This window comes from Callorhinchus milii, unplaced genomic scaffold (assembly GCF_018977255.1).
Source record: "Callorhinchus milii isolate IMCB2004 unplaced genomic scaffold, IMCB_Cmil_1.0 Scaffold3, whole genome shotgun sequence".
Taxonomy (NCBI): Eukaryota; Metazoa; Chordata; class Chondrichthyes; order Chimaeriformes; family Callorhinchidae; genus Callorhinchus; species Callorhinchus milii.
In genome coordinates, this window is record NW_024704744.1 from 81,436,320 (window position 1) to 81,451,612 (window position 15,293).

Genomic DNA, 15,293 nt, shown 5'->3' on the forward strand with positions numbered 1-15,293 from the left:
GAACTGAAGAACAATGGTACATTAACCTTTCAGGAAATTTGTATCACTGCCCAGTTATTTTAGTCATGTTATCAAATACACACACACACCAGCTAAAACAACATAGGCTTGCCATTGCAAACACTCTCTGGTAAGCAGCTTGTCCAGGGCTGGGTTAGAAGGAACTGAGTGGAAAGAATCCCAACTCCCAGTGACTAGTCTGCTCTTCCAGTCCTGTTGATGAATCATGTTGGCATTGAGGAGCTACGGATTGATTCAATTCCTATATACCATTGCCAGGCATGTCACTTTGGAGCCTACACAAATGTGCGTGCGTGCATGCGCACACACACACGCGTGCGCAGACGCACACATGCACCCCTCTTGAAATTTCAACAAATCTGGTATGGAATGCACATTTCAATTTGTCTGGCAAGGAGTTGATATATTTACCTTACTGATTTGAGTAGGATCAAATCGTAGGACTTTCTGCTTGCAGCAAGGGTAAATCCCAATGCCAGGAGATGACAGTTCAGTGCTTACAGGAGGGTATATTGCCGATTCTAGATGATACTGGCAATGGGCGAGATCAGTGCAAAAGAAAACCTGAAAGAGAATTGAAAAGACATCTATAACCGAGAATAAAGGAAGAAAAATCACATTAGCAGCATCTAATGCCCTAAGTTCAATATTTATGATATTTTAATACAAAAAGCTTTAAAGGGTAAATCAATGATAGTTCACTCCCACCCCCGCAAAAACAAAACTGTTAGGAACCACATACGTGTGAAGGCCAATAGGTATTATACATAAATGGAAACATCAGAGAGAGTACATTTTAGATAACATTTAAGTGGTTCACCACTACTGTTAACATTATCACAAGGACACGGAGCATCCTCCTTTTCACTTGCATCTCCTTAAACTAACGTAAGCTAGTACAATTCACTAAATAAGATTACTGAGTGTCTCCTATTTCTACTCTTTCGTGTGGTCCTTCTACATGTTCGCTTAATGGCTGTTTTGTGGGACATGCTGTCCTGCATTCACCTACAAAGACACAGTCAGTCCACTTTACTGCACATTGTTCTCATATCACGCCTAATCTTATTTACTAAAACACTTGATTATTGAACCTGCAGTTGACAACACAAAAGCTTATGACTTACTTACTAATATGGAAAATGTCAGATTGTTAGATTCAAGTCTTGAAGTTTCCCATTTATTCTAAATTTCTTGTTCAAATACAAATAAAAGTGAAAACTTACTTTCTTACATCTTGTGCAGGTCAGACAATTGATAACTCCCCATAAACGCCAGTACACATCTTGCCAAGACTTCAAGTCTTCATAGAGACTATTCAGGTAGGTGTGCACGTCCCAGCTTTTATCTCTGCAAGAATTCAAAACACATTTTACCATTTGAGATTCAATTCCAAAATACTATTTTTGTAGCTGTTACTGCAATGGTTGAACACAACCGACAAAATGTGGAGTCCTGTAGCTAATAATAATAATAATCATTGCATTTGATATAGCGCTTTTCACGTCAGGAGGACGTCCCAAAGCGCTTCACAGAACACACTGTAAAGTGAATTGACTATATTTGTGGGCGAATGCGGCAGCCAATTGCGCACAGCAATGTCCCACAAACAGTCGTGAATTGAAAATGACCAATTTATTATTGTTTTGTTTTGGAGGGATTATTATTAGGCTCTGTGTGGAGTAAGGAAACTTGCCCAAGGTTTCGCCCTGACCTGGCTGGGATTGAACTCAGGTCTCTCATTTGCAAAGCGAGTGCTCTAACCACTGAGCTACAGGACTATGTTTTGTGGACGAAACGAAAGTCCCGATCTGTGACACTGACAAACTCACACAAACACACACACACACAGAACAGTCCCGATCTGTGTCACTGACACACTCACACACATTCACAGGACAAACCCGATCTGTGTGGCTGACACACTCAAACACACACCCACACATAACGGGACAGTCATGATTTGTGTCACTGACAAACTCAGTTAGTTGTGATGATTTGAGGAGGGAGTTCAAGGAGCTGGGAACTAAATTAAAACAAAGAACATCAAAGGTAGTGATATCAGGATTGCTGCCTTTGACATGTGCAAATTGGTACAGGAATAAGCAAATTAGAGAGTTAAATGCTGAGGGAGTGGTGCAGAACACAGGGGTTTAATTTTATGGGCCACTGGCCACTGAATTTTATGGAATTCTCTACCCCAAAGGGCTGAAGGTGCTCAGTTCTTGAACATATTCAAGACTGAGATTGATAGATTTCTAGTGGATAAAGCTCAGTGATTAGAGCACGCGCTTTGCAAGTGAGAGACCTGAGTTCAATTCCAGGCAGAGGGCGAAACCTTGGGCAAGTTTCCTTACTCCACACAGAGCCTAATAATAATCCCTCCAAAACCAAAAACAATAATAAATTGGTCATTTTCAATCTACGACTGTTTGTGGGACATTGCTGTGCGCAATTGGCTGCCACGTTCGCCCACAAATATACAGTCAATTCACTTTACAGTGTGTTCTGTGAAGCGCTTTGGGACGTCCTCCAGAAGTGAAAAGCGCTATATCAAATGCAAGAATTATTATTATTATTATAAAATAAGACTTTTGGCGGTTCCCACGGCATTCACTTTAGAAAAACAAAAGAATAATTATAAAACAGTATTTTAAGCAAAATGAAATAGCACTAACTACTTTCATTATTTCCATGAGCTAAATTAGTTCAAAGTTTGTAGTGTATTTGACATAATCTAGAAGCATAGTTGAACCCTGAAATGTAAATGCAATAAGAAAGAAGATTTGTCTGGATTGACTGTGGTTCGCAAAGTAGTTAATTTTTAACATTAGACTCACTCTAAAGTCAAGATTTCCAAGAGAAAAAAAGATTGTATTTAAATTCAACAACAAACTTAGAATGCACAACAATTATACTATGCTATCCACTCGTTCCATAAATCTATATGCTGCTAAGTATACAATTTATGATGAAATTCAATTCAGGCCTTTTTGCTAGATTACTTAAAATTTGAGGACAAATTTGGCAAGGGTAATTCAGCTGCAGGGACTGTAATGTACTCAGTCAATCCGTAAATCTGCTAGATTAAGCTCCAGGTCAACAAGCAATTTTCAAATAGAATATTACATTACTCTATCCTGAGCCACAGCCATCCAACAATAATACAGTGGACCCAGATGTCAACACCACTCAATTCTGCCACATGACAAGCTCCTTTTGCAGTTCATGTCATCTTTGTAGATGCAGAACTCAGCAATCACAACATGGGATGAGTTTTATTCTAACAGTTTTGTAGGGCTCACCACTGCCATTCCTCATCTCTGCAAAGAACAGGATAAATCCTAAAGGAAGTTTGACTGACAATACAGGAAACTGGAGTTTCCACACTGGGGGTGGTGAAAAAAAAATCGAATGAATTGTGGGAGACTCATGCAGATGTTTATTAAAATGGAACCATAGCAATGTTTATGATGAACACTATAGGAGTACTATGAAAATATGTTTAAAAAAATTAATACTGCGCCTTATTTTGTATTAATGCAGAACATTTAGTTAGTCTAAAGCGTAGTGAATGTTAAGCAAACAATCAAACATGGTGTAAATCGCAAGGCGGGGTTATGGTTAGTGATTGGGGTTTGAAAGCTTCAGCAAGGAGCATCCATCCTAATTAATGACCACAAGTCCCACTGTTTTACTTCTTAAACTTTAAACCGTACTGAAATGAATAGTATTTAGCCTCATCCATTATAATGAATTATATACCTAATGTGAAAGAATAGTACATTTCCACGTTTATTAATATTGATTTTTCCTGGAATACATGGAATCATCATCTCATTATCTTTGGTAAGAAGCTTCTTACACAGGCTGCATCTGCAAAAGAGAATGAAAAGAATGGAACATTCTCAGTCGAGAAGAGTAATTAGGAAAACTGACAAAAACATTTGAAAATTAGATTCCTAAAGTACCTGTACAATGTATCGGCACTCCCTGGCGAGTCTCGATCCTTGTACGTTGGATCAAACAATCGTTCAATCTTCTTGCAAAATATTTTACTGTATCACAAAAAAATTGGATAAAATAATAACTTGCATTGGAAACATTCAAGCAATGAGCCTCCGTTGATTTTTTGTTTTATTGGCCTAACTGTTACTTTATTTTGAAAATGTCTTTTAATTTGGCAAAGTTTATAATTATCAGGATGAAGAGAAAGTCTGGGGGAAATCAAAGACTTGTTTCACTTTTGTCAAGGATGATGACAAAAAAAATCTAGTGATTTGTGGGAGACTCATGCAGATGTTAATGCAAGTTCTAATCCTGGTGCAGGCTTGAGTCTACAGTTTTCTCGTGAAGTTATATTTTTACCTTTTAAATTTATCTTTTCGGTCCTTCACTTCATCAGCTTCATTATGTGTGAAGAGGTCAACAATACGTGTGGTCAGGGTTCCATTAATACAATTCATGTTACAAGACGTAGCTACAATGGCATTCATATTGTTGTGACAATAATGTATGCACTCTTCAACCTGAAGGAGCCAAGCATATACAGAAGTATGAGACAGTCTCAATGCAACATTTTTGTCAACGGNAAAAAATTACTTTTTTTTAACATCGCAGATTGGTGTAATCAACACAGAAATAGTTTTGTCTCCTACATAAATGTAGCCTTTATACACATGTTAACATGCGACGGCACATATCTTCATTTCAAAGTAGATACCACCCATGAAGTATTTTTCGCATATAAGACACTGTCTCATATTTGATAAATAGGCTATTCTGTAAAAACAAAATAAAGGATTATAATAAATAATGGCAGAATTAAAGAATTGTTCAGAAGTCAGTTGTGAAAGACAGACACAAATTTCTATATCAAATTAAACATTAATTTGATTCTTTCAAAAAATTTAACTCACCAAGGAATCCATTTTCAAAAATTCTGACGAAATGAGTATTGAAATAACATTACTGGGTTCTGAAAAAACAGCAAACATTTAAAAATGTTTTTTTTTATTGGGTCACCAATTATTAATCGAAAGTTCTTTTGAAAAAAGGTGAAGATGAATTCTAAAATCACATATATAGGAACAACATATTCAAAATTCTATCATAACAATCATTGTTACTGTAACAAAAATTGTACTGAGACAATACACTGAAATTTCAAAAGTCCTCAATGTTCAACTTAGCAGAACATATTTGACCACCCATAACTGTATTTATATAAATAATAATAATAATATATTATCTAAACCATGGTCTGTTTCGACTTCAAACAGTATTTTTGTGCTGGAAACATTAAGTAAATATAACAATGATATGCTAGGTATACACAACTGCAACTGACAAATCTGATGCATGAGAATATTGATTTGCCCTTGATCTCCAGAACAGGAACGCTTGTATTTACAATAAGCCCCTGCTTTATATTTGAAAATACAATTGCAAGTTCTTCATGCACATTTTTGAAGTAAGGCTTTTGTATAGCAAGGTGCAATTATGTTTAAATAACATTTAATCTTTGACTTCATTTTATAATAAAGCACTTTATTGAACAGTCTGACTGGCAATTAATGAAAATCCCAAGTATTGATTAATGAAACTGATTATTAGTACGTGTACATGCAAAGCTAATAGGTTCGATCTATGCCCAATGCAGTCAGTATTATTATTATTATAGAAATGCCCATAACAAAGCACAACAGTGAATGGCAAACAGGAAGTGATATGTACTAAGTTACAAATTGTAAAGCATAGTGAATTAATCTCTAAACAATGACCTGATTGCTCGATATAATTGTCCAGTGAAGTTTCTTTTCAGGTTTGATAATATGCAATTCAACTGAAGTTATAATAATACAAAAGCATGTCCTGGATAAAAAAAAGTGGCACATGACAGCACTATCATTCTTCATTTGACAATCATTCTCAGATTTAAAAGACTGGGCATTTTAAAAAAATTGTCAAAGAATTTATATTAAGAAATCACTATAAAGAAAATATATCAAATTACAAATCATAAACAATGTTCTTCTATACCAGAGTCAATAAGCGAAACACCTGGGTTCAATTCCAGACAGAGGGCGAAACCTTGGGCAAGTTTCCTTACTCCACACAGAGCCTAATAATAATCCCTCCAAAACAAAACAATAATAAATTGGTCATTTTCAATCCACGACTGTTTGTGGGACATTGCTGTGCGCTGCGTTCACCCACAAATATACAGTCAATTCACTTTACAATATATTCTGTGAAGCGCTTTGGGACGTCCTCCCGACGTGAAAAGCGCTATATCAAATGCAAGGATTATTATTATTATAATATTCACTCAAAACAGAGTGCGGTCTGAACACATACCCAGTTTTGGTCGTTCTTTATGCCCTGGGTGATGTAGTTTCCTCTTCACATAATTCATCAGCCAATCAAAGATGTGAACGTCACAGTGCACCGATATGTCTACTTCTTCCCAGCGTTGTGAATCAACGGAGAGATATTCGGCAAAATACTTCATCTCACTGATTAGTAAGTCCCGAGGACAAACATAATCACGCTTTAGGTTTTTGGCTTCATCGCACACATGAATTACCATGTTGGGCCTTGCATTTTTTTTAAAAAAAAAGGTACAATGAAATAAAGAATTCAACAATCAATAATTCAAAAATTACAATTGAGATAAATTGTTTTTTGTCCATTTAATCTCATATTTTCAGAGCACCAGCTCTTCCCACTTTAGCAACAAGTTGTTTCTTAAATGAGTGCAGTATCCTGGTGTCAATGAGTCTCTCTGTTAACACACTCTGGTTGTTAAAGAGCGCCTTGGGACGTCCTCCCGACGTGAAAGGCGCTATATAAATGTAATCCTGTTGTTGTTGTTTTGCAGAGAAAAACTTCCTGGTCTAAAATTGCCCTTCATGATCATCTAAACCTGTGCCTTCTTGTTTTGCTGTCTGATCACATCTGAAAGTATTGTTTCACATTTGGTTTCTCCATTCCATTATGCACCTCCTTAGAAATTTACATTGGAATATGCAGGACTGAAAGAGACCACCGTCATCCAAAGCTTATTTTTTTAAAAAATCTTACATTCCTTTCATAACCCTCAATTGAATTGTTCATTTCATCAAGTAGCATTAACATTCCTCTTGAATCTGTAGACACAATCTACCTCCACTGCCTTTTTGGCTAGTCTATTCCGTATATTCAACACACTGAACATTTAGACACGCTTTCAAACCTGTAAACCAACGAAAACCTAAATCTTTGCTGAACTAGTTGACATGATTCTTATCAGTAGGAAAGGAATGAAAAGAGAGGCAGCATAGGATGGCTCCTCTGACGAGCAGTCAACCTCCCCTTAAAATAATTTGCCATGGAATTTCAATGTAATGAGATCAGCCTCATCTTCAACTCTTTCAAGTGGACTCAATGAAACTACAGTATTGCCCTGAATTTCAGATATGAATATTTGCACTAGAACTCTTAAGCTGCATGGATACAATGATCATGCACAGGTGGAAATAAACAAATTTAAAAATCAGGACTATTGAGAGAACTTATTTTATGAACCAAAATTTGAATCTCAAGTCATACAGTTTCATCTTAAGCATTTAAAATAATTAGAGGTTAATCTAATTTGTACTGAAATCTATAACAGCCCTAGCGTTCCCTCGACATGAACATGGTTCTGCAAAATCTTTCCACTCCTTCGCAAACCAATGTAAACTCATTAAAAGGAGAATTTATTACTTACCCATGGTTTTCATCTTTCTTGTGCCCATCTTTATCAGTGGAGCTGTCTTGTCCTTCTACTGTACAATTTCTCCCTGAAGATACCACAGTCCACCGTTAAATATTTCATAAAATTCAAATTACACACATGTAATTATTATTATAATATGTAATCATAGGAAAAAACTACAACATATTGCATTTATATAGCACCCTTCACACGAGTAGCATCACGGAGAGCTTAACAGTGGTGTGGCTGGATGCCGAGCCAGAAGAAGGTGACTGAAGGCACGGTCGAAGAGGAAAGTCGTCAGGTAATTTGACGACGGGCAGAGAGGGGGCAAGACGGAGAGATTGAGGCAAGCAGTTCCAGAGATTTGGCGCATTGGGCTGAAAGCACAACTGGCAATTGTGGAGCAGAGGGAATAAGGCACGTGCAGCAGACCAGCTGAGTGAAGGCGGTGGCTATGGAATGGGGTGTGAGCAGAGAGGTTGGGTGAGCAGCGCCTTGGGACGTCCTCCAGACATGAAAGGCGCTCTATAAATGCAATCTTGTTGTTGTTGAGGTGACAGGGTGTGAAGAGATTTGAAAATGAGTGAGGATCTTGAAATCGGTCAGTTCTGCAACAGGAAGCCAGTGGAGGTTGGCAAGAACTGGGGTTACGGGAGTGCAGAGCCTGGTATAGGTGATGACACAGGTGGCAGATGTTGAATCATTTGAACCTTGTTAATAGTGGAGCTGCTTGGGGAGCAGATAGAGGGTAAGAAAGATACTGGGGATTGAACACAACTCCAAGGTTGTGTACAGGTTCAGTGATTCTAAGGATCAGAAAAGCTGGTGAGAAGACGTTGATGGGAGCCAAGGAACTTGGCTTCCTTTTTGTCCATGTGCGCTCATCCAGACCTTGATGTCAGAACATCAGTAGCAGTGGGGTCACGACTACAGGAGGAAAAACAGATTTGGGTATCATCCGTTTAAATATGGACGTTTACCCCATGTCTGTGGATGACATCACCAAGAGGGAGCATGTAAATGAGAAAAAGGAGGGAGCTGAGAATATACCAAAGGTGACCTTGCAGGGGCGGGAGAAATCATTAGAGAAGTAACTATGGTGTAACTAAAACAAGATTGCAATAAGCAGCAAGTAAGTTAATAGGTTCAAATTAAAAATCACTTTAGATGCTTCGACTAACAATTCTAGTTTTTCTTTCAGGTACGTCAACAACAAAACTACATTTGCTGAGTGGAGGGAGCGGGCAAGTTGGTAGGGGGTAAGGTAGTCATATATATGAGCTCCCAAATAAAAATAATATTTTGATATTGACCAAAAGCTGCCTGCGTACTTCTCCTCTTGCACCATTGCAAAGGTCAGCTTTCAACACATTGCAACTCAATTCGCCTTTGATTGATCACAGGCCATTCTGGTTGCATTAAAGATGTTTACATCAAGTAACAGAAGATAAAGATCAAGGGGTGTGATGAAAGTGTTTTCCAAGAACATATAAACATTTGATCTTTTTAACTGTCACTTATCCTGATATAGTATGTACTGTTAGGACTGGCATTATAAATTGACGTCTCCAACAACAGATTTATACCATAGTTACTGATTTAAGGTGGTGACTGCAGCATAGCAAAGTCACGGTCTGCATAAAGGTATTGTACAAACTGTAGCCTTGATCTACATGTTATCCAGACCAAGCCCTCATCAAAGTTCTGCCTGGAGCAAGAGCCTTGTCTTGTGTTATCCAACCCCTAGACCCAGTACTATCCCAAATCATTTGAAAAAAATACATCTGAATTAAACAGATCAGACTTAAACACTATTGACTTACAAAAATAGTTAATGCAATTGTCTGAGCAAGTTCCAAGTATTTAAATCCTACACACAAGTACATATTTAATATCTTAGCTATTATCTTAGCTAATATCTTAGCTATTAAAGCAGCATTAACCAATGGCATCATGTAATGCTATAAAAGGTTACACTGAGCTGATGTAACTGACCTGCTGTGTTAGTGTTATTTTGCACAATAGATAATCTAGATTCTTCAGCTTCTCCCTTCGTGTCCAGCAGAGTTGATTTAATATATGTGGCTAGTGAAGCATTCCCTTCACATTGGTTTGGGTCACAGATATGGGGCATGATTCCATTGCTTCTTAGCTCTTCAAACCTCTTGGCACACTGCAAACATTTCAAATAATTCAGGCTTTAGTAAGAAACATTTGAATTTTTTCCAGTTGTCATCTCAATCTGTGCTCTCTTTACATAGCCCTGAACTTGAACTGTCCATATATTGAAACGGATGAGTTAGAAAAAAAACAATAATAAATTGGTCATTTCAATCCACGACTGTTTATGGGACACTGCTGTGCGCGATTGGCTGCCACATTTTGCCCACAAATATACAGTCAATTCACTTTACAGTCTATTCTGTGAAGCGCTTTGAGATGTCTAGAAGACGTGAAAAGCGCTATATCAAATGCTATTATTATTAAGAGAAAAGGAAATAGTACATTCCATGTTTTATAAAACAATGTGATAACAAAGAGAAAAATGATGCACCTGATTGAGTTCCAAATGTAGCTTTGGATAAGGGAATAAGATAAAAAAGGGAATGCTTTAGAAAATGAATGTTCAAAAGTACCAAGAGTACTGATTGGTTGCCAAATTTTAATTGCCAAAAAATAAAATCACTGATGAAATACAAGAATAATCTTTGCGCTTGATTTAGTGAGTGGGAAGAATCCCTGCTCCCAGTGGCTGGTCTGCCCCTTTCAAGTCCTGTCGAAGAGCTAAGCTGGCTATCAACATGTCAAACGTACCAAAGCACATCAGAGATTTCTGTAAAGTGTAATAACTGTGCATTTGTAGGCAATGACTGAATAATGCAGTATCAAGAAGCTCTCCTAACACTTATCAGACACGTGCATAGTTAGTAGTTCATCTACACAATTTCATCAGTAAACTCTTTTGGAAGTTTTATTATTTTATGGCATTACAGAAAAATGTCTCAATGATTAAGGTCCATAGAGACCACCTAATAACATTCTAACAATATCAGACTAGCTACTGTATTTTGAAAATCTATTTAAAACCTGAAAAGATAGAAACTGTAACTTACAGTACCTGTTTGGCTGTGACTCCTGGCACGAGTCTAGCTACACTTTCCCAGTTGATAGGCTGGGCTACTCCTAACAAAGAGCGGAGAATCATATCCAGCACTATTCCTCGGTTCCCACAAGGAAATGGGGCACTTAAGGAACATGTGTGATTCATCTTGTTTCTACTAGACTGAGAAAAAGTAGTAATTAAATTAGAAATGTGAACAGTAGCAATCACTAGTCACTATAGCGAGCCCCAGTGGAAAACATTAATTTGATCTTGTAGATAATGTAGCATATCCAGATACATGTACAATTATTTTTATGATAAGTTGTATACAGTACTTGGATTGGAGGGGAAGACAATTAGTTTAGAATTTGAAAAATATGTTAATTAGTTTAGAATTTGAGATATGCATTATGAGATTTACTTCAAGAAGTAATTGTAAAATTGATACAACGTCATCTGAAAGTGTAGTGCAGGAATAGTAATTCGGTTAGCTTCAAAACCATCAACAATATTCAGAAGCTACTAGGTATGAATGGGAGAGTTGAAAATCTAATTAGTGCATATATACTTAAAAAAAACTTATTTTATATATGAATATATACTGTATATGTTCATAAAACATATAGGAAACAAAGACAAACATTCTTGCGACCAACATTATGGTGATCAATAAGTGTATTGTTCAGGGTTAATTTTGGAAGCATGGTGTGCCCATTTATTTTTAACAACTTATCTTTTCCCTTTCGTTACTTATCTAAACTATTCACTAAACAGTGACCAGGCACCCCACAGTCTTGGCTATGTCAATGGAGCCAGACATTCAGAGATTGACTCTTTATTTAACCCTAATGTTTATTCATATTGATGACATTACCCAACACAAGAGTAAACTTAACAGCAGTGTCTCCATTGCTGTCACTGGTAAAACAGCAACAATCAGGCTGCGAGCTACAGTATGTCAGATATTGTTCCTGTCGTAATACAATTTGCAGGTTGTATTAGGAGTTGGGAGAGAACACATATAATACTGTCAGCTTTCCCAGCCATACAGTGTTGTGGGAGTGAAATACAATTACCAATTACTGAAGATAGTTTATGCGATCAGGTGAACAAGCAATCAGAGCCTAAAGGGATTGGAAATTCACAATGAATTTGACATTTTAATTTCTCAGTACATTTTGAGAACATTATTTTCATATTTAAAAAACACAATAACCTGAGCTTCGAAAGCAACTTTCACATAGCTGCATGTCTCAAAGTGCTTTACAAAGAGGGTGGAGAAAACCAAGGGTGTAAGTTTGAAGATGTTGACCAAAGGTCTGGTCAAAGAGGAAGAGGATTTATGAGGATTTTGAAGGTAAAGACAAAATGAGGAAGACAAAGGGATTTTAGGAGTGTGAGCATAATGGCTACAAATATATTTTCAACATAGGAAACAATTATCCACATACAATAGATCTGTATTACTAGTCTATGAGTAATTCCGGGCCATGATTAACTCCACACTCTCTTGCACAGTGGCTTTATATTTCATTGCCCATTTGTGTAGCAGATCTCTAGCTTAAACTTGTATGCATTACTTCACATGTATAGCTCATGTGTCATTTTAAGGTTATATTTTAAGGATAGCTTTGTTGTAAATGATGAAAAGGAATAAATGAAACGACAAAGAATAAAAACTTATAATTTTATGGATTTTTAAAAATATTTTGGAAGACAACAACCTGCACTTATGAAGCACTTTCACATAGGCTGCATGGCTCAACAATTTTGCATGATGACCTTGGATTGGAAGTTGAACAAAGCAATAATTGTCTTTAATCAATTTTATACCCAATCACCTTCTGCTGATATTTTAAACTGATACTCATTTACAAATGAAACTACAATTAAAAGTAGAGCAAAGAACCCAGTAACATTTTGAAATCCACATTAACAAGAGACAATGAGAACAAATTTACAGATATGCTCATTTAATTTGCACTCTTTCCTCCACGTTGAATACGACCAGGCATGCTGGACACTGGTTTTGTCAACCAGTGACCAAAAATGGAAATGTTAAGACAATTGAAATAAGAATCCAATAATCCCCCAGACAAATTGGTCATTGGTAATTGGTCATTCACTTTATTGCTGTCTGTAGCCATGTGCAAATTGGCTGCAGCGTTGCATGCAAATGCAGAAATGATACTTCTCAGTAAAATACTGTGAATGATCATCAGAACAGAAAACTACAATAATAACTATTGCATTTAATATAACATTTAATCAAATAGTCAAAACATCTGAAGAGTGCTTCCCAGAATTTACTGCAGAGCATAATAATTATGTATTTTGCACATAGACACAGCAGACAATATGCGGACAGCAATGTCTCACAAACACCCATTTTATCTGGGCAGTTGTTGGGCAAGACACTGGTAGAAGCTCCCCTCTCTTTCCGAAGCTGGACCCAGATAATGAAAGAAAAGACATTGGCAGGAAGTTGAGAGCAATTATCGACACCAAGAAGCAACTGAAGGCCGACTTAACAGATTGCAAATAAGATCTAATGGACTCTGGTATTGCAGAAACTGTCAAGACGGACACAGTTACTACAATAATTCTCCTTACGTTTGGCATGAGCACCTTTCACACCAGGAGGACGTCTCAAAGCGGGATATACCGTAGAGTGGAGCGACTGGGGATGTGTGGGCATACAGCAGCCGTTACGCCCAGAAAGTACACACTCAATCCACTTTACAATGTACTCTGTGAAGCACTTTGAGACGTCTCAACGACGTGATAAGGCGCTATATCAAATGCACGGGTTGTTGCTATTTGCACGCAGCCGTGTCCGACGAACAGCGCGATACACAACTACATACTAAAAGCCCACACCACGCGCCTCGAAATCGAATCAACTCTAAATCGGAACCTAATCTTTTGTACAAATAAGCAAAACACAGCATTGGTCTTTTTTTAAAAAAAATGAAAACTTTCTTTTGACTGACATTCATTCATTCATTCAAAAAAAAATCGACTTTAAACTGGAATCTGAATCCCTCCAGGTTTGTATGTACAGGGAATTAAAAAACAATCAGATTTCCAGCACTCATTTCAGAGATCTTTATATATTTATATATATATTAGAATATATATTATCTATATATTTCTGGATATAGCAGTGGATTCAATGCATCTGTAGCTCAGTGGTTAGAGCACTCGCTTTGCAAGTGAGAGACCTGAGTTCAATTCCAGGCAGAGGGCGAAACCTTGGGCAAGTTTCCTTACTCCACACAGAGCCTAATAATAATCCCTCCAAAACCCAAAACAATAATAAATTGGTCATTTTCAATCCACGACTGTTTGTGGGACACTGCTGTGCGCAATTGGCTGCCGCGTTCACCCACAAATATACAGTCAATTCACTTTACAGTGTGTTCTGTGCAGCGCTTTGGGACGTCCTCCCGACGTGAAAAGCGCTATATCAAATGCAAGGATTATTATTATTATTATTATTATTATTATTATCTGATCTGCACCAGGTCCCCCCCCCCAGTGCAGGCGGAGACACAGAGGCGGACGCGCCGCCCTTCAGTTCAGGGGACATGGAAACTAACTACAACGAAGCTGAGGACCGGGTCGCCGCCGCCGCCATCATCATCATCATCATCTTCAGCATCGCCGCCTCCTCCTCTTCCTCCTCCTCTCCCCCTCCCCTCCCCTTCCCGCCGACACCCGCTCCGCAGTCAATGCGCCGGTTTACAAACCGCCGCCGCCGCCGCCTGTGGCGAACTCGAGACTCTCTCTCTCTCACCCCTCCATCTCTCCCTCTCTCTCTCCTTCCCTCCCGTCTGCATTGACAGCGATGGACGCGACGCGACGCACCTCGGACAGCGCCACTCACTCGCCGTCCGCTGCTCCTGTCGTTATCCGTTTCCATTCATGGCTCTCTCGCGCTCTCCCCCCCTCTCGCGCTCTCTCGCCCCGGTTCTCGCCCCTCTCCGAACCGCCACCGTCCGCGACGCCCGGAGTGACGGTTAGCGGCCACTGCGCACGCGCGCAAACCTCCCCACGACTCTTCCGACCGTTGGGATCAGCGGTGGGTGTGCGCGCGCGCGTGGGGGGGGGGGGAGGGAGGGAGGAGGGGGATGACCTGCCTTCCTCTGATTGACGTCGGCCACAACCAATCCGCGGCTCGGACGGGTGCCGCCCGGGGCGTGGCGGGGCGGGGACAGGGCCGCGACTCGCCCAATGGGAGCTGTGGGCGGGAGCGGGACCTCTTTGTGGGACGAGGAAGAATGAGTCCCGGCAACGCTTTAACGTTGGGCTACTTTTTGGGGGGGCGAGTTTTTGGGCTGTAGACGTGTTTGAATGTCTGGCTCATGAGAAGGGGGCGGGGGTGGGGCGGGGGGGTGATGACGCGGGGGCGGGGGGGCGGCT

The 15,293-nt window shown here is 38.9% G+C and overlaps 1 protein-coding gene across 11 annotated transcripts in view; it reads right to left on the bottom strand.

Annotated features, from left to right (window-relative positions):
• sanbr (SANT and BTB domain regulator of CSR) overlaps positions 1–14,923 on the bottom strand; it is a 28,625-nt gene extending 13,702 nt beyond the window's left edge. For 4 of the 11 annotated variants that reach the window (XM_042333345.1, XM_042333344.1, XM_042333343.1 and 1 more), the window contains exons 1-11: positions 14,758–14,923; positions 10,884–11,048; positions 9,761–9,938; positions 7,775–7,847; positions 6,382–6,620; positions 4,941–4,999; positions 4,390–4,550; positions 3,993–4,079; positions 3,787–3,897; positions 1,248–1,371; positions 433–585 (exon numbers count right to left, since the gene is read on the bottom strand). In XM_042333345.1, coding sequence (XP_042189279.1) covers positions 433–585; positions 1,248–1,371; positions 3,787–3,897; positions 3,993–4,079; positions 4,390–4,550; positions 4,941–4,999; positions 6,382–6,620; positions 7,775–7,847; positions 9,761–9,938; positions 10,884–11,048; positions 14,758–14,793 — 1,386 coding nt within the window. In that variant the 5' untranslated portion in view covers positions 14,794–14,923. Of the gene's footprint in view, positions 1–432; positions 586–1,247; positions 1,372–3,786; positions 3,898–3,992; positions 4,080–4,389; positions 4,551–4,940; positions 5,000–6,381; positions 6,621–7,774; positions 7,848–9,760; positions 9,939–10,878; positions 11,049–14,738 lie in introns of those variants that run through there. The other 7 variants (XM_042333349.1, XM_042333346.1, XM_042333348.1 and 4 more) reach the window with 7 other exon arrangements.
• Between the last annotated feature and the right edge of the window lie 370 nt (positions 14,924–15,293).